The 19,689-nt window shown below is 46.8% G+C and overlaps 1 protein-coding gene across 5 annotated transcripts in view; it reads right to left on the reverse strand.

Moving 5' to 3' along the window:
* Positions 1 to 9,862: 9,862 nt before the first annotated feature.
* Positions 9,863 to 19,689, reverse strand: part of CDK20 (cyclin dependent kinase 20) — a 43,519-nt gene continuing 33,692 nt past the window's right edge. For 2 of the 5 annotated variants that reach the window (XM_045772325.2, XM_087858791.1), the window contains 5 exons: positions 15,702 to 15,860; positions 14,993 to 15,203; positions 13,781 to 13,959; positions 13,572 to 13,699; positions 9,863 to 10,971 (listed from right to left, as the gene is read on the reverse strand). In XM_045772325.2, coding sequence (XP_045628281.1) covers positions 10,845 to 10,971; positions 13,572 to 13,699; positions 13,781 to 13,959; positions 14,993 to 15,203; positions 15,702 to 15,860 — 804 coding nt within the window. In that variant the 3' untranslated portion in view covers positions 9,863 to 10,844. Of the gene's footprint in view, positions 10,972 to 12,759; positions 12,824 to 13,571; positions 13,700 to 13,780; positions 13,960 to 14,992; positions 15,204 to 15,701; positions 15,861 to 19,689 lie in introns of all 5 variants that reach the window. The other 3 variants (XM_087858789.1, XR_006775331.2, XM_087858790.1) reach the window with 3 other exon arrangements.

The raw sequence follows: 19,689 nt of genomic DNA on the forward strand, positions 1-19,689 counted from the left end.
AAAAATCAATAACTCTTCTTAGACCCAGCAGAGAATTGAGGTCATAGGGCAAGCCGTGGCCCAGAAAATCAGAGAGACCAGCAGATGAGGAATCCCAGCTTGCGCAAGTGTGGCCAGCTGCCGGAGAGCTGCAGGAGAGCTCACGTGGTAGCTGGCGGCTAGAGACCTGTGTGGGCCAGCTGGAGAGTCCAAGGCTCTGGGGTCCAGCCCCAGGGGGCCCACACTTGCACAAGCGTTTCCTCCAGTAGCCTTGTTACAGTCTCAAGTGTAGGTCAGAGAAAACTCCTTCCTGCTTCTGGTAGGGCACATAGATTCTCCAGACCTGTAGCTTCTTTTCATGCCTGGCCAGGCCTTTCATCCGGGAAAAGTTTTAATTTTGATGAAATCCAATTTTTTCATTTTCTTTTATCTGGTGCTTTTGCTGTCGGGTCTAAGAGCTCTTCAACAAGCCCTAGCACCCAAAGATGTTCTCCTAGCTTAGCTTATAAAAGGTTCAAAGTTTATATCTTACATTTGAATCTATTATCTGTTCTGAGTTATTTTTAACATTTGCCAAAAACACTATCCTCTATCATATTGCTTTTGCACTTTTCTAAGACACAAGTTTGCTGTATCTCTGTGTGACTATTTCTGTATTCTCTGTCCCGTCCATGGAGCCACATACCTATCCCACCACACTGCCTTACACTGTAGCTTTATGTCAAGTCTTAACACCCTCCCGTTGTATTCTGCTTTCGCCAAACAGCTGTAGCTCTTCTGGTCCCTTTACCTTCTCCTCTATACATTTGGGATAAGCTTGTCTAGGTGGACAAAAGAATTCTGTGGGAAGTGACATTTTACTATATTGTCTTCCAATCCGTGAATGTGACATATCTCTTTATTTAGGTCTTGTTTAGTTCTTTTCATCAAGGTTTTATTGGTTTTATCATACAGATCCTCTCTGTTTTTTATGTTTAGTTAGCCACCATACAGTATATCATTAATTTTTGATGTAGAGTTCAACGATTCATTAGTTGCATATAACACCCAGTGCTCATCACAGCACATGCCCTCCTTAATACCCACCACCCGGCAACCCCAGATCCTTTCTTTTAAAAAAGTTTTACAACCAAACATTTCACTTTCTGGAATTGTTGTACATGTCATTGTGTTTTTAATTTTGGTTTCCAGTCGTTCATTGTTAGTATTAGGAAATACAATTCATGTTTCTGTGCTGATCTTGTATCCTGAGACTTTGATAGACTGATTATCATTTGTTAGGCATTTTCTTGTTGATTTCTTTGGGTTTTCTATGTGAACAGTCATGTCATCCATGAATATGGACAGTAATCCTTCCTTCCTTCTAATCTGTTTGTCTTTTTTCCTTTTCTTGCCATACTGCACTGGCCAGTATCTACAGTACTAAGTTGAAAAGGAGAGATGAGAGAACATTCTGGTCTTGTTTTTGAATTTAAGAGAAAAATGTCCATTCTTTCACCATTACATATGATGTCATCAGGTTTTTTTGTAGATATTCCTTGCTAAGTTGAGGTAGTGCCCTTCCATTCCCAGTTTTATGAGTGTCTAACATGAATGTGTGTTGTTTTGTCAAATGCTTTTTCTGCATTAACTGCTATGCCACAAGTGTCTTTTTCTATAGACTATTGATATGGTGGATTACATTGATGATTTTTGAATATTGAACCAGGCTTGCATTCCTAGAATAAACTCCATTTAATTACAGTGTATTGGGATGCCTGGGTGGCTCAGTTGGTTAAACGTCTGCCTTGGGCTCAGGTCATGATCTCAGGGTCCTGGGATTGAGCCCCATATTGGGCTCCCTGCTCAGTGGGAAGTCTGCTTCTCCCTCTCCCTCTGCTGCTCCCCCTGCTTGCATTCTCTCATTCACACACTCTCTCTCAAATGAATAAATAAAATCTATTTAAAAATAATGGTGTATTATTTTTTCCTTCTTTTTTCATGTGTTGGCTTTAGTTTGCTATTTTTTTCTAGTTTCCTTTGGTAGAAGCTTAGATTATTAATTTGAGAACTTCCTTTTCTAATATAGGTATTTAGTGCCATTTTTCCCTCTTAGCAATGTTTCTTTTTTTTTTTTTTTTTTAAGATTTTATTTATTTATTTGACAGAGAGAGAGACAGCCAGCGAGAGAGGGAACACAAGCAGGGGAAGTGGGAGAGGAAGCAGGCTCCCAGCGGGCAGGGAGCCCGATGCGGGGCTCAATCCCAGGACTCTGGGATCATGCCCTGAGCCGAAGGCAGACGCTTAATGACTGAGCCACCCAGGCGCCCCCCCTCTTAGCAATGTTTTATCTGGGTCCTACCACATTTTATATGTTGTATTTTCATTTTCATTTTGTTCTGTGTATTTTTAAAAATTTCTTCAAGATACTTGTTTTTACCATGAATTATTTGGAAGTTTGCATCTTGATTTTCAAATATTTGGAGGCTTTCTTATTATTATTGTCATTTTTATATTATTTAAAGCTTATACTTTGGACATACTAGAGTAAGATGCAATTATATTTACTTTAGTTACTTTAAATGCATTCTTCAAATATCATTGGAATAAACTTTTCAAACATTAATTTTACATAGTAGTTCAGATCAGTCTTTTGTACTTGTTAGAGTAACCATAAGGGAATGCCCTGAAAATATAAATCCTAGGCTGCCAGACATGTTTATCAGGGGACAAGTGGGAGTTTGTGGGTTCCCATTATACTTGCTTTCTGGACCAGCACACAGGGATCCTGAAGGGATCCAGGATCCAGGATCCAGGAGAGAGGCTCAGCCGTCAAGCTCTGATGCGATCTAGTGTATGATCAGAGAATCCCAGGCCCTGTGCTGGCAGGAACTAGAACTAGCACCATCATCTAGTGAGCATCCTGTGAGCACTCAGGGTGAGAGGAGCACCAGCTGTTTCCTTGTTGGTCAGCATCTGATTTTGAGCTTGTGGTTGCAGCTCTAATGCTCAGTAGGCCCATGGCTGAGCCACCAGGTGGTGCTTACCAGCTTTGACAGCTGTGGGCCCTGGCTGTGGGCAGTGTCCATGAAAGCTCAGGGAGGCCAGTCCAGCGGGAAGCCGTCTGAGACAAGTTGGCCTTGCCCTCTTGCCACTTCGACAGTCAACATGTTCATCATGACCCCTGACTCCCCCCACCCAGATAAGGGCACAATTTCTCATGAGGTTGCCCATCTCTTATTTTTCAAACATCAACAACATCGTTTCATAAAGAAAGGACATCCTAACCCCAATTGACTAGGAAGCACATCTTGCAAAATAAGCAGGTTTGCCCTAAAACAAGACTTTTAGTGACTTCCATGGACCACTCTGGATTTCTCCAAATGTGAGAAGTCCATGCTGGAGATCACCTCAGATGTTGTGTGCTGTCAGAAGCTTCTGTGAAGGCAGGAAGCTGGCACCCTCACTGGCTACATGGGCGGTGGACGTGAAGGGACAGCAGGTGCCAGGTCTGCGTTCTCAGCAAGGCTGACCTCTGCCTATGTCCCTTTGTGTCCCTGCCTTCCGAGGAATGACGCCATGCTGGGGACAGTACCCAGCTTCCCGATGAGTTACTACAGAATTGCTCCTGCCTGACGAGAGGGTCACCTGCAGGCCAGAGGGCTCCAGTCTTCCCTGGAACACATTGCTCCCAGCCCACCACTTAACAATCCCCTTCAAACAAAGCCACTCAAGCAGCACATTCGTAAAGTTTGTTCTGTTAGGATATTCAGTCTGTGATTTGGAAAATGGTGGCTCCTTGCCCTGCTCTTGGAGAAACAGGACATACTGTGTGGAGAACTCAGCCCAGGGGGACCCAGAGTCTCACTGACTGTCAAGTCTGTTTCTTCAACCAGTGCTTTGATTCCCGGTTGGGGGTAATGAAGACAGGTGGTCACTGTCTTCGCGGTGATGGCCTTTTGCTGGTGTCGCTGGCCAAGGTTGCCTTGGTCAATATTATGTACAAGAGGTCTCCCAGAAGCTGCCTCTCTCCTGATCAAGCCACAGCCACACTGACCCTAGGCTGAGCATCTCCTTGATACACCCTGTGGATGGTGGTTACTTCCCTGGTTCCGTGAATGTGTCATCCACTCAAACTATTATTTCTTGATGTTCTTTGCAACTTTCAATTCCAAAGAAATTGAAATCCTTCTTGTGGGTCAGATAACCATAGGAACACAGCTCGTTTTGTAGCCCATGCTCCTGAACACTAAACCGGGTAGGCTATGGTGCGAGGCGCCGTCCGTTGGCGGTTCGGGGGACTCTGTGGGGGTGATGCGGGTCCTATGAGTCGGTGGTGGCGTCCTTTGGCGGCTCTGGGTGTGGGGTCCGGTGTCCTGCGGGTCTGGTGTCCGCGCTCGTGGACCTGCTGCCCTTCAAGTATCTCTCCACTCAAAAACAATGAAAATAACATTCTGTGGGTCTCTCTGGAATTGTTTTTTTTTTAGTGTTATTTTATTATGTTAGTCACCATACAGTACATCCCTGGTTTCTGATGTAAAGTTCAATGATTCATTAGTTGCGTATAACACCCAGTGCACCATGCAATACATGCCCTCCTTACTACCCATCACCAGCCCATTCCATTCCCCCACCCACCTCTCCTCTGAAGCCCTCAGTTTGTTTCTCTGGAATTTGAATTTGGAGGCAACAAGTACCAAAGTTGGGAATACTCCTCTGACTCATTTATTGAGTAACTCCAGAGGGTGCCAGAGTCTTGGGTCTGGAGCCAGAGCAGGCTCTACAGCAGACCCTAGCTGTGGCACAAGAAGACCTCCTTGATCCTAGAATTCAGCAGGTCAGAAGGTGCTAGCAAGATCTGTGATCGGTAAGGATGTTGTCTGGAATCTGGAAAGCTCCAACAGGGACAACAGAACAGAGAGGTAGGGTTCTGGAGTAAATCTGTGCCTTCTAGGGTTGAGAACCAGTCATGTGAAGAGTAGCTCCTGTGACCTGGTAGCGACAGATCACCCAACAGCAGGACACAATATGAGAACTGATCGGAGTTTCCCATCATAAGCTAGACGTGATGTGATCCACCCATTACAGAATTCAGCGTGCACAGCAGTGATCTATCATGCAATGCTTATGGCCCGTTTGGGACTGCACCTAAGCGTGGCCATAAGACCCAACAGAATCATAGGAGCAGGTGACCCAGACTCCTACCTGTGCTGCCTCTCCCCTCAACTGCACCCATGCTTCATGGGGGGTTCCTACAACCAACCAGCATGAGGAAAGGACTGAGTGAATCACACCCAGGCTGGCTGGTCATGTGGGTGTTGGCAGAAATGGCCTGCTGCTGCACTATGCCTCACTACAGCACCACTGGGGATATCCCTGAAAGACACTGTGAAAGGAAGTCCTTCAAATGAACCAAGCTGAGAGCGGCTCAGTTATTCATTCATAAGAAAGAAAATGACTGTGGGTACAGAGATACATGGACTTTTGACAGTGGCAGATGGATTGCCTGGTCAGGGGCCTAGAAGGGTCAAACTGGAGGTCCGAGGAAGGTGGAGTTGGGCAAACAGCATGAGACCTGTGTCTTACCTGAAAGCCCACCAGAGACCATGTACTACAGGGAAGGCTCTCAATAATACGGCAACAGGATGACCATCCTCTGGCTGCCAGGCAGACTCTTCTCACCAATCCGGTCCCTGTGCAAAGACCCATGAACAGTGTCAGGGGTAACAAACAGCTAAGCACAGGCCCAATGACAAGGACTTCCTGTATCAAGACTCACATTACCACCACAGCTGAAGGCCTGTCCATGATGCTATCCACTTGGCACCATTAATCACGGGGCAGTATTTTGTCCTTATGACCCCTGCCTATGGTTCTGCCAGCACCAGCACCCAAAGTCTTATGGAATGCCTTACCTGTGATATCCCACAGTACTGCCTCAGAATGAAGGACTTATTTTACACCAAAGGAGGTGTGACCATGAGCTCATCACTATGGAATGCACTGGTCTTGTCCCATCCCATCATCCAGGATTAACTGGCCTGATGTGATGATGACATGGCCTACTGACGGTTGCACCAAGGTGCTGGCCAGAGGACACCACCTAATGTGGCCTGGATACCATCTTCCAATCCATGATGTGGCATACATTCTGAACCAATGACGAATAGTGCCACTACTGCTAGAATATAGGAGTCTGAGAACCAACAGGTGTAGGAGTGGCCCCATCTATTATGACAGTCAGCAAACCCGCATATTTCATTTCCCATTCATGCAACCCGGGGCTCTCGCAGATTATGGATAGGTCCTAGCTGCTGGAGATAGGAGTGGAGACAATTCTTTCAGGGTCACAGCAAGCATTCCTTTTAAATGGAAGCTGTGACTACTACCTCTTTTTTGTTCTTGGCCAGTGGCCCAACAGGCAAAGGAAGGACGGACTGGCTCTGATTGGAATCGTAAGTGACAAACATCAGGGACTAAGGCTGCTGGTAGATAATCGCGTGGAGTGTGTCTACAACCTAGGTAAGTAACTGGGTATCTCTTAGCAATGACTTAGCAGCAATGACCTTGAGTGAGCAAGGGAAACCACCACAACCATCACCTTGGGGACGAAGGTCTGGGTCACCCCACCAAACAAGCAACCCAGATAGCCCAAAGTGCTGCTTAAAGGGAATCCAGCAAAGGGGCTCTTGCTCATTTCACTAGTGCTCTTGCCACAGGCATCCAGACAGGTCATCATCCGCTCTGGGACTCTGGTCACACTTGGCACAGTAAAGATGCCTTTGTTCTCAGCAGGAGGCGGCTCAGGGATGGTAGGTCCCACAATGCAGTCTAAGAGCTGTACACATCGGGAGGGAGTGGTGCAAACGGTGGACTGAGCTGGGACTTGGAGCTTACACACCTCCAATTCCCTCAACCAGGTCCCGCTCTCCTGCAGTTGGCAGCCCATCCGCACCAGGCTGCCCCACGCTCGGAGTTGAGGCACACGCTGCAGGGCATTTGAGCTGTCACCCACCTAGGTGCTGGATGGTGCACACTAGAGGTGCACAGGAGTGAGCCCCACACTGAGCCAGGACCTCCAAGAGCTACACCCTCACAGCAGAGGATACAGGGACTAAGAGAAGGCAGCCCGGTGCTGACCAGAACGGGGGACGGGTGGGGGGCTGAGACAGCGCTGGCCTGAACCCGCACTACTGGAGCACGCACCTCGGATCGGCCAGACGTCCAGATGCGAACAGGACGGAGGCAGCCTCCAGCACCGGTCCTGTGTCCATGTGTCTGCAAACACTCAGCATCATCAGCTTTTTACTTTTTTTTTTGGCCAGCGTAATAGTGCAAAGTGATAGGTCATTATTATTTTATTCGGCTGTGATTACTAATGATTTTGGGCATTTTCTCCTGTTCTTTAGGGTTTGATTTCTTCTGTAAATTACATTTCCTCTTAATTCAATTTGGGGGTTGCTGTCAACGGCATGTCTTAATTTTGGTTATGGTGCCACTTGAACAAAAGATTTAAATTTTGATACTATTTCACTATGGTTTTTGCTTTTGTATTAATCCTGCTTTAAAATTTCCCCATAATTAAAAGCAATTCTATTTAGATCCTTTACACATAAAAACGTATTTTTGTGCATGGAATGAGGAAGGAAATCTGCTTTTACTCCATTTGGATAGCAGTCCAAGATCACTTACTAAAGCATCACCCCTCCATTCTGACTTGCAGTGTCACTCCTATTGTACACCCAATTTCCAAACATACCTGGGTCTGTTTCTTGATCTATTGTCTATCCACACAGATGCCATTTGTCTCAATGATAAAGTTCAATTCTGTCTTCATGATTCACAGAGCAGGTCTACCCCTTCCTTTGCCCTCGTTTCTGCAAGACTGTCTTGGCTACTCTTGTCCTCTTATAGCTCCATATACATCCAATAATCAACTTTTTACATTCTATTTTAAAAATGGTAGCAATTTTATTGGTATTACTTTCAATATATGGCCTCTTTCAAGTAGGGATTCTTCTATCCTTGAACATGGGTTATCTCTATTCTTTATTCCTTTAGAAAAGCTGTGTTTTTTCTTAAGTTTTTTTTTAAGATCCCAAGATATTATAGTTTTTGGTGTTATTGTGAATGATATCATATTTTCTAATTTTTGTACACTGATTTCAATATGTAGATACCCTATTCACCAGTCATGCTGATTTGCTAATTCTGATGATTTTCTTAGGTTTCTAAAGGAGACAGTACTATTTAGAAATTATAGCACACATACCCATTTCTAATTTTTTTTTAGAATTTAAAAAAGTATTACATTTATCAGTATGTGACCAATGTCATGCTTACCTTGTTTCTAACATCAGCAGAAACGTTTCTGATTACCTATCATTACGCGTTTGCAATCTTTCCCCACTCCCTTTATCCAGTTAAGAAAATTATCTATCCTTAATTTTGATATTTCATAATTTCTGCTTAGATTTTCTATTTAACCCATCAATTATTTAAAAGTGAATTTTAATGGTGTGTGTGTGTGTATTTGGTGTGACTGTCTTTTCACAAAGGACTTTTTATAGTTAACAATATTTTGGAATTTGTTAAGACTTCACTTGTGGCCAGTGTTTTGTATCTATTTCTTTTTTTCTTTTTTTTTTTTTTTAGATTTTTTTTATTTATTTATTCGACAGAGAGAGACAGCCAGCGAGAGAGGGAACACAAGCAGGGGGAGTGGGAGAGGAAGAAACAGGCTCCTAGCGGAGGAGCCTGATGTGGGGCTCGATCCCATAACGCCGGGATCACGCCCTGAGCCGAAGGCAGACGCTTAACCGCTGTGCCACCCAGGCGCCCCTTGTATCTATTTCTACTTTTGGAGTATCTTGGGCTGCACCTGGAGTAACAGACTCAGAGGCAGGCTGAGATCTGCCTGCTGGCAGGAGTCAGAGGTGCTCCTGAGGCCCTCGTGCTCCCCCAGCAGCAGCAGTCCTTGCCACAGGAGGGGGAAAAAGGCTCAGAACTTGGATTTAGAGGACGTGAGAGCATGACACACTTTTGTGTTTCCCCCAGGCTGTGGTATCACACCTCAGAGACCTTGCTTTCCTGTGAGGAGCCTGTCTGCCAGACTCAACACACACCTTCCCTAAGAGCTTCCAGTGCTCCCATTATGACTCCCTCCCCAAGCTTCCCACATCACACCCAAAGCAGGGGTCCACAGAGCTGTCCTTGGGCAGGGCCACCATAGCCGGACATGACACCACTCTACTGCTGCAGCCAGCACACACCAGGCTCTGGCTGGCTCCCCTAAGAACTGACCGCACTGCTTTCCCAGTTGCCCCATGTCCACACCTCTTAGGTGGCCCATACACTCACCATTCCCTTATCTGACCCCCCCCTTCTGCGAACACTCCAACCTCTTTCCATGTGTCTTCACCAGAAACTGTATCGCAACTTACCTGAACTTTCCCTTCGTCTTCTGAAGGAAAGAGCTATTTCCTTTCTTGCTGTGTCACGTGTGTGTTTATTTATCTAATTTCTTGTCTGCTCTCCCTTTCCCCTATGGCTGTATGCAGGATGCACTAGGACCGCCGAGTACCAACCAGTACTGTAACAGGATTAACAGAGATTTCTGACTTCCAGACGACAAAGACCTTGGGAGATACTCACACCAGGGGAGGCTGGGCAAAAGGTATATGGAATCCACAGCACTGTCTTTGCAACTTTTCTGTAAACCTACAATTATCCCAAAATAAACCTTATCACAGATTTCAAAGCAGGGGGGTGGGAGGGGGGGCTATAGATTTTTTCCTCTTGAGGAAATGACTGTAACTGGGCTTGTCCGGGGCACAGGCGCTATGCTGGGTATACAGTACAAGAATCAGGAAGAAGGGCTGTGGTACTGGACCCCTGAAGCAGCAGGCTGTAGCAGAGAGCTTTTCATCCTCACTGTTTCTCAAGAATTTTTCCTATTTTTGAAGAATTTTTCACAGTGCGAGTCAACTGGGAGCTGCTCAACTGAAGCTGAAGGGGTCGCTCTCTCCCATCCTGGCCCGGGGGGTGTGGGCATGTCGTGAAGCCGGAAAATCACACACGCGTCCTGGTGTTCCGAGCGTCGGAGCAGCCGGGAAGTTCTCAGACAGCATCAGCGCCATGCGTGCAATGGCAGCGGTAGGAGCGTGTGGGAAACGACAGCAGGCAAGACCTTGCTGGAACAGGCTCTGGTTGCTGCCTGCTGCCCGGTCTCCTGTGGTTCCACGTCTGTTTCTCCAGCCTTCCCGCTGACCTAGTGCACTGTTCTATTTCCTTCCAGTAAATTCCTCTCTTGGTGTTAGCGAGCCTTCTGTCCTGTGGCTTGCAGTTGAGAACTCTAATGATGTGCGACCCAAGGAGCCAGGGCTGCCCTGGGGACCAACTCCAAGGATGCCACTTGCACAGAATACAAAATGGTATCCCTACAGTTCAGCAGTGTGGTGCCACACAACTATTTATTAATGCGTCTACAGCATGTAACAGAATAGAGAAAAAAGACATTTCCTTCCTTCATTACGTATCTGAATGACAAAAACAATCAGGATACAAGCCCAGCACCTTGAACACGGGCCTTCTTGCATCCCCTCCTCTCTCCCACTTACCATCTGAATAAGCTTGGGCAGGGGGCATGGCAGCCAGACAACAGGCCAACAATGAGTGACTCTGTTACTGGTCATGCTCCTTGTCTGAAAAAGAGAGACATCATATGTCCTTCATTGGCTTGCTGTGAGGATTTAAAAAAAAAAGTCGCATAGCACAGTGCCTGGTCCATAAGAGGCATTTGAGAATTGCTCATTCCTTTTCCAATGTTGATAAAATAATCATTTAGTTTGTATGTAGACAAGCTTTTCACCAAAGTGAGATTATTTTCAATTGACACAATCATCTGAGCCATGCTGCATGTTGAAGCAATATGACCTCAGGATACTAGTCCCGATGCTTCTGGCTTCCACACCTACAATACTCATACAGTCGCTTTCCACGTGGGTGAATCCACTGTGAAAGGAAGGGACAGGCTGCATGTTAACTTAAAGAAGACATATGTTTAAGTAGTTAAGCCTTTACACGAAGATGGAACACAACCTCTGGACCTTCTCCACCCTAGCACACCCCATCGGGGTTGAGACCTGCGTTCATTCCTAACAACTAGCAGGTAGGCTCACATTCTGGAGTGGGAGTATCCGCTTTGGGCCCTCCTGATGGTAGCTGCCTGAATCATGATTTCAGCAAATCTAGAAACTTCCAATAGAGAACAGGTACCTAATCCAATCTCGACAGGGTAGAGTCATTTCCCCAGAACTGAGAACCAGGCCATCAACTCCCAACCAGTCTCAGTGAAAGACATCAACACAGGAGCTAATGGAGCCATCATTTTCCACGATGCTATCTTTGCCTAGACAGACAACGCTGCTCTGAGGCATGACAGACAGTGAGCAGGTGTGGAGAGAACCATACCAGACAAGCACACAAGGGATTTGAGTTTCCTGTAGAAGCTGGTTTTGGCCATAGATTGCTTCTAAAATATTGCCACTTTGGCTTTCATGAACTACTGTTTAGCTCAGAATTAATTCCATGCTAAAAATAAAACAAGATAAAGCTGCTAAGAACATTCATGTGCAAGTCCTTGTTTGGACAGAACATTTCTCTTGGGCAGATACCTGGGGGGTATGTGGCTAGGTTGTGGTAAATTTATATTTAACACACCAATTTTCCCTGTTTTCTTTAGAGAATTATTTATGTATTCACAGATGATAACATTTTAGGAAACTGAAAAGCTCTCAAAGTACTGGTTATGTTACAGCATTCAAAAAGGTGCTGGAAAAAGTTATGGGCAATAGCACGAAGCAAGATTGCTGGGTTTACTGTTGCCAAATGAAGCTCCCAAAGGAAATTACCACTCAACTGAGGATTTCTGGAGGAATCTGTTCTGAATTAGGAAAGGGGTGTAATTCAAAATCATGATCCATTCTGGGGTCCTGATTAAAGCACACTCTGGAAAAGATATTTCTACGTGTGCTACTTTTTATGACATTGAGAATGGCGTCAGTTCAGTGAAGAATGTCTTCCATCCTATATCCATGTGAGTCAGTGTGTGAACACACACGTGAAGATCCTCACAGTGCCACCTGCTCAGCACGATGGTCGCGCCGTCTCGTGCATGTGGTACAGTGTTTTTAAAAGACATGTAAAAAAGAAGTTTCTAGAAGTGCCACTTGGTTGCTAAGTTGAGAACAGTGTTATTTCAGGGAAAGGATGCTCTACCCACTCAGTAATGAGGTAGAGAATTCTTTAAAGACACACACACAGAAGAGCAGGAAAAGCGTATTTTGAGGCCAACACGGGAGCACAATCCCTCAAGGGCAACCTCCGCACCGGGCCGCTTTCCAGCGACCATGAGCACAAGTGTCTGCGCTGCGCGTCCCTCAGCAGAGAGGCTTCCTGCCGCCGCAGGAGGAAGCCATCACCACGGCCGAGCGGTCGCAGCGTCTAAGCGGGACCGCGCCCGCCTGACAGGCTGGTCACCCACGCCGGCCTCTGGGCACACGCACACTCAGCGTGGTGAAGCCACGATGCCCGCGCCCCCGAAGGGCAGGGGCGTGAACAACTGCACGAGGGCGTTAGCAAAGACACAGCAATGCAGATGCCAACAGGGCCTCCAACTTCAAAGGACTCTGCGGAGGAACCCGAGCGGGGAAGGAACTGGTACGCGTCCTCCTCGGAACGAGAGCACAGGCCGTCCTCTATGCTTTGTTTAGCAAGTGAAGAGACAGCGTTTAAACCTACCCGTTACTGTAAGACTTGAGTGAAATCTCTACTTCTGTCTCATCAGAAAGTTGAGCTTGGTATACTAAAACAAAGTTTTTCTGTATTAATTAGGAGTTTGCTTTAATAATTATCTTCAAACGACAACTGATTGAAAACTCAGAAATGAGGTAGGTCTGTTACAGAAATCTGTAGTTTTTTAAATATTTGGTTTGGGGCTTGGTATTTTTTCATTTTCATTTACAACAGCAAAACATCTGCCACAGGAGGCTGAAATTACCCCAGACCGCACGCCGAGTGTGATGGCGGTCGCCATCTCTCTGTGCAGCCTGAGGCGGACCTGTCCACCCCGTCCGTTTGCAGAACTCAGTCTGGAAGAAGAAACAAGTGACTCCAAAATACTAACTGAAGAACCCAAAGAAAAACTGCATTCTTTGGGGTTTTTCCCATCCCACCCCCACGGACTCCACCCCCACCTGCATTTGGTAAATGGTTTTGGAATCGTGTGGCCTAGGGCAGGAGGTGAGGGTGGGGCTCCAGGTCCATGCTGGGCCCACCCAGGTGTCACTATGTGCCCCTGTGGGGCTGTGGACAAAACAGCCACATCTCAGACCCTGTTTCATCTGGGAGACTGGGCGGCAGGTGGCAGCTTTGTACGTTAAAGGAGATAAATTTTTTAAGCAGAGGAGGAAATGGCATTTGAGCAGCGACTTATCTCAGGTTCCCCGGATAGTGAAAATAGGCCGGGCTGAGACCCAAGTCCCAGTCATACTGCTGGAAAGGCCAGGTGAGGCCACTTCGCAGGTCAAGTGAAGGAAACTGGACGCAGTTACCTGGCCCATCTGTGGGAGCCCCCAAGCAGGTGATAGCAGCTCTTGAGGACGGGAATCTTATTTTCCTTATTCCACACATACACTCGCAGGGAGAGGTCGAAGGAAGCCGTGAGGACTCGGCTCTGGTCCTTGAAATGAGAAGCCAAGTGAGGCAGAGCCCCGGGCTCTGGAGCCGGGGCCACCATGCAGGCAGGCGGGCCCGCACTCACCACCCACAGGGATGTGATGGGCTTCTGGTGGTCCTGGAAGGCTGCCAGCTGCAGGCCCTGGATGGTGAAGAGCACCAGCTCCGACCCCGACACCAGCAGGATCACCTGGGAGCCGTGGCCCTTCATGAGGTGAGGAGGCATCATGGTGTCTGGCAGGAGGAAACTTGCAATCTGCTGCACTTTTTGAAATAAAAACACACAGACTGTCATCTCTCAATAGCAGCTGGGGGTGTGGAGGACACGTGCCTCACCTAAGAGGACACGGTACGCTGACCAGAGCAACACCTTTGTGGTCACACCTGCAATTACTCCCTGAAGCCTCCAGTTCATCCACTCTCCAATACGGATGATGGTGCCCTACTTAAGGGGATTGCAAAGATTTGAGGCAAAATGCATGTGGAAGCGACAACATCTGGCACACGTACCCTCCAGGAGATGGGCCCCCCGCCCGCCCCCAGCTACGGCACGGTGACGTAAGAAGCGGCACCATGGGAACTGTGACATTTATAACATCTACCAAAAACTATTACTGATGATACTGTCTTTTATACTGTATAGCATTCCTCGTTTTTTTTTTTTTAATTAATTGGATCATTTCCTTATGGTTTGCCACCAGGAAAAAACAATTACATCTTTTGAAGAATTCATGCTCATACCAAACAACAGATTAGAGTACACAATCTGTTTCCCCTTTCTCCTCGGCTGCCAGGAAGCTCAGAGTAAAGTTTATGGTCAAATGACGACATGAAAACAAATGAATACAAAAGAAAAAAATGCTAAGGGCCACAGGGCAGGCCAGTCACAGTGACGTGCAGTTTGGGAGACAGAGGCGGCAGAAAACGAGATGGCTCTAGGTCTTATTTTCCTGCTGGCCTGGGAGCTCCTTGGGGAAGACATGGTTGTGGCTTTTACTCATCTCTGTGCACACTCAGCACCAAAAAGAGTGTCTTTGCCACAGCTGTGACAAGACAGTGAGGAGAAACGAGACTGTATATGGCCAGTGGTTAGTGTCTGGATCCCAGGGCCACACAGAGGGCCCAGAATGTGGCAAGCGCTCAGCCACTCGGCCAGTACAGACAATCGCAAACAAGAAGACATTTGCTGGGCCACTGTATTCACTGAGAAGGAAGAAAAGTGCCCCAAAGGAACCCGAGGAATCTGTGCTCGAAGCACCGCGGTGCAATGGTGACGGTCTGGCATGGGGTCGCTTACCCACAACATCCACTCCTTCCCGGGGCTGCCTGGCCCCCAGCTCACAGGTGGTGACGGCCAGCCGCGTGCTGTTACGGTTTCTGTGCATCACCATCAGCCTGGCGGTCTCGTCCGGGGCCCAGCAGGCTCTGGAAGTCAGCCTGACGGGCAGAGTGGTGGAGACGGGAGGGTCATCTTCCAGCAGACACAGCAGGGAGCGAGTGTAGAACACCTGGGGAAACACCGCCACGTGGTCCACGACGCTGAGAAGCACCCAGGAGGGCCGCAGACCCACACCCGGTGACCTCTCTGTGTCTTACAGGGTTGCCTGTGCCCCTTGTGCACCCTCCTCTCCAGACTGCTCAGAACAGCCAGTCAGGCCCCGCTGGGAACATCTCGCACACAAGTCCCGGGTCAGTCGGTGTGACAGGACAACCAAATCAACGGCTCTCGTGTTTTTCTCCGGGCTCCTGTGGTTCTGAGCAGTGTACACCACTGGTGTGCTCTTACCTCCAACGTCTTGCTCTGTACTCCTGGCCTACCCACTTGGAAGTCTGCTCCAGACGACTCCCCTGTCCCTGGACCGTCCTGTCTGCAGGTGCTACTGGCAGGCTTGGTCCTGCGCTGGAAGCCACCCTCCCAGACCCATCCACAAGCCTGGGCACAGAACCCACCACCTTGTGTGCACAAAGCCAGGACCCTGGAGCGGAGGACACAGCTCACCACTGACCTTTGGGCCCAGGTCTGAGTCCTGGGTCGAAGCAAACACCCACTGGCAGTCAGGAGAGCAGAGGAGACTGGTGGGGCTGCTCGGAAACACCCTGGTCCTGGAGAGCAGCTGCAGCTGGGGCACGGTCAGCGCATACAGGACGCCCTCAGCAGAGGCCACCTGCACAGCAAAGGCCGTGGTCAGCACACGGCCTCTCAGGCCAGAGGGCGACTGCTCGACTGCCTCCTTGCTGGGGCAGTGCCACTTCCGTGCGCCAGAAACAAACACGTTCCGATACACGTAAGCCTTCGCAGCAAACCCTCTACTCCCTCCTCACGGCAGCCGGGGTGCGACCTCCGGGGCTCCTTCTATCTGTTATGCTGAAGTGGTATCCACAAACTGCCTTTTTGTTTTCGGCTTCTAACACTCCTTGGAAATATTTCTTGCCAGACATTTCCCACGACTTTTCACCTCCTCTCACCCTGCTGGAAATTTAAGTTGTTCACAAATCTGGTCACTGCAGCACTGAGCACTCCTGCACAGAAGCCCCACACACCAGTTCCAGTACCACCTCTCGGCGGTCCCCAGAGCTGGCCGTATCAGGTCGAAGAGTGTCATCCTGAAGACTTAACAGAAAAACCACCACCTTTTCAAAAAGCGCAAATCGTGTTTGCCATGTGTAAAAAATACCTATTTAGCCTCACCTGACTCACTGTAATGCCGGTCTCTGAGAATGCTTACTCATCTAAGAGGTGAAGAGCCTCATCTTAGTGCCACTTCCTCGATTACGGGTTAGTAACCAGGTATTATTGGCCATTTGCGCTGTTTTCTATGAAACTGACTATGCATATCTTTTTTCATCTAGATTCTATACTTCATATAATCTGATATCAATGTTTTGTTAAAGAAGATTCAGTGTTCTCTCGTATTTGTCATGTATTTTAATGTTACAATATTCTCTGATTCAGATGTTTTGGATTTTTAGGTAAATCAAACCTACATAATTTTTCTTGATTCAAAAACTGTTTATATATTCCTGAGATAATTCTATACTATTGCCTTTTGCATTAGTTTTTAATTATTCTAAACATATTTCTATAGAGTGACATGGGAGTAACTTGTTTTCCCTTCCTGTCCGTACGTTCCATTTCTCCAATAGCTTATCCTTCACCTACTATTTTAAAAGGACAACTTTAGGGGCGCCTGGGTGGCACAGCGGTTAAGCGTCTGCCTTCGGCTCAGGGCATGGTCCCAGCGTTCTGGGATCGAGCCCCACATCAGGCTCCTCCGCTATGAGCCTGCTTCTTCCTCTCCCACTCCCCCTGCTTGTGTTCCCTCTCTCGCTGGCTGTCTCTATCTCTGTCGAATAAATAAATAAAATCTTTAAAATAATAAATAAAAGGACAACTTTATGGTTTGCTCCCGGGTTTCAGCATAAATAAATAAATAAATAAATAAGTAAATAAAATGGACATGTTTACACAGGCACTTACATATGAAACCCTCTCTGGACTTTCTATTCTGTTCGACTTACATAAAGACACCTGTTCTTACTGGCCAAGAAAACCCAGAAACTTCAAAATGCTCAGCAAATGGCAGGCAACATTCAAACAAAGTCATTAGAAGAAAGTGAAAGTAAGAAAGAAGCAAAACATTTTAGCTGACAGAACCATTCCCCAAAGAACAACCAACAATCAGAGACCGGGAGCCACACCCCAACTGAATCAAATATCACGAAATAAGCACATGCAGACATGAAGAACACCCTGAATTAGAAAGTCAACACTCAACCGGAAATGGACAAAAAGCCAAGATGTGAAATCAGAGTTAACTTAATTCGGGAAAGATACTGAAGAAAAAGTTATCGTAAGAAAGACTAGCAATATACCTAAGACAGAATATATTCTACTAGACCAATAAGGACACTAAAGAGAAGAAGGGAAACAGGCAAGAGAACAAAGATGGGATAAAGGGCTAAGATGAATCCGAGAGCAGGAGTCCAAGAGAACGGGCAAAGAAGATCTGAGTCAACATACAAGTGGAGCTCCTGCAGAGGAAAAGCAAACAGACTAATACTTAAAACTCACATACAGTGAAACTTTCTGAAAAAGAAAACCTGAATCCATGTATCAAAAGGGTACACATGTTCCTGGAAAAGTCAATCCAGGATGGTCACCAAGACACCTCACAACAAAACTCCTAGACTTAAGGTATTTCAAAAATCCTTCAAGCTTCTGATTTACAAGTCCAAGTGTCTAACAAGGAAAGTAAGTCAAGGTGGGAGTAGACTTTTCAACAGAAACATACACAGTGAAATAATATTTTCACAAAATTTAAGACAAATATGAGCCAGGGATTTACGGCCCAGCCAGGCCATGCTTCAAGCATCCAGGCCACAGAAAGCAGCACCAGACCTGCAAGGATGCATCTGAGAGACTTCCCTGGGGATCTACTAGAGATGGGGCCCCATCAGACCACAAGATACAAGGAAAATGTCACCAGAACTGGTGTGACTACTAAGTACAGGACACTGTAGATCAAAGAGGTAAAAGAGAGAGAGAGAAAGTGACAAGGAAGAACAGTGTGTAAATGTTGCGTAAATGTTGCATGTTCTCAGAAAGGTGGAAATAGCGGATCTTCAAAAGCAGGAAGAGAAGGGACAATGATCAAAGTAGAGTAAGTTCACTGATCGCCATGGAGGAAAGGAGTATCACGTAAAGCCCACAAATAAAATAGTACATAGGCCTGGACAGGGAAAATGGAGACAAAGTATTAAGACAAAGGTAGGGGCGCCTGGGTGGCACAGCGGTTAAGCATCTGCCTTCGGCTCAGGGCGTGATCCCGGCGTTCTGGGATCGAGCCCCACATCAGGCTCCTCCGCTGGGAGCCTGCTTCTTCCTCTCCCACTCCCCCTGCTTGTGTTCCCTCTCTCGCTGGCTGTCTCTATCTGTCGAATAAATAAATAAATAAAATCTTAAAAAAAAAGACAAAGGTAACCACCCCAACAAAAATACAAACCTTCCTAAATAACAAAAGATCACCTTTACCCAAAAACACACACATAAAAAGGGAAAACACACTTGGAGAATGGAGCCCAGTATGTGCCACATCACACCATAAACGTGATATGAAACAAAAGTTGAGATCAGGAACATACGTTGTTCAATGTAAATGGCTTAACTCACTTTATCAGCATAAAGATGACCACATTGATGAACAGAAGAAAACATGACTGTATTCAAGCAGCTCAATCAAAACAGAAGTTAACCATGATGAAATGGTAAAGGTGTGTCAGGCACACACAAATCCTTGGAAAGCAGCTGAAGTGGTCCTGACAGCAGAAAAGGGAGGACTCAGGCTCAAAGCAGGAAATCCAACAACAGACACTTCCTACCCATGTGAAAATCAGTAAAAGGAAACCTTGCCTAGAATGGAGTTCAGAGGCTGGCAGGGGGAGCTCTCACACCAAGCACTGGCTGTCAACGCAGACCAAACGGAGATTGGGACCTCCTGGAGGATGCTATTTAATATCCCAGCAGGAGGAGGCAGGTTTCTTCCATCCCAGCAACAGCCCCACCAATGAGAGACCGGCACAGCCCCGCCAATGAGAAGCCACTATACTTCCAGCTCCGAGTTCATGCCAACGGACATTTACTTTGCAACAGCCCCACCCCCTTCCTCTATAAAAGCAGCTTTCTCTTGTTTTTTGGGACTTCTCCATGGTTTTGCCGCAGCTAGCTTGTCTTGAACTGAACTGTCCACTATTCCCACATAAACCCATTTTTGCTAGCAAAATAACTGGCAGCTTTTTTTTTTCAAGGTTAACAACACTAAAGGCTGTAATTCACAACGAAGAAATAAAACCTCTGATAGCTATCAATCAAAGAAACACCCCAATCACCTTCACAAAGCAAACACAGAAACAGTGAAACACAATAATATTTATGAATTAAACATTATTATGTAAAAATAAACAATAATAATGCTCTCAGTCTAAGGCCAGGTAGAC

The sequence above is a fragment of the Ursus americanus genome, chromosome 34 (assembly GCF_024610735.1).
Source record: "Ursus americanus isolate L20-20 chromosome 34, mUrsAme1.1.p, whole genome shotgun sequence".
Lineage (NCBI taxonomy): Eukaryota > Metazoa > Chordata > Mammalia > Carnivora > Ursidae > Ursus > Ursus americanus.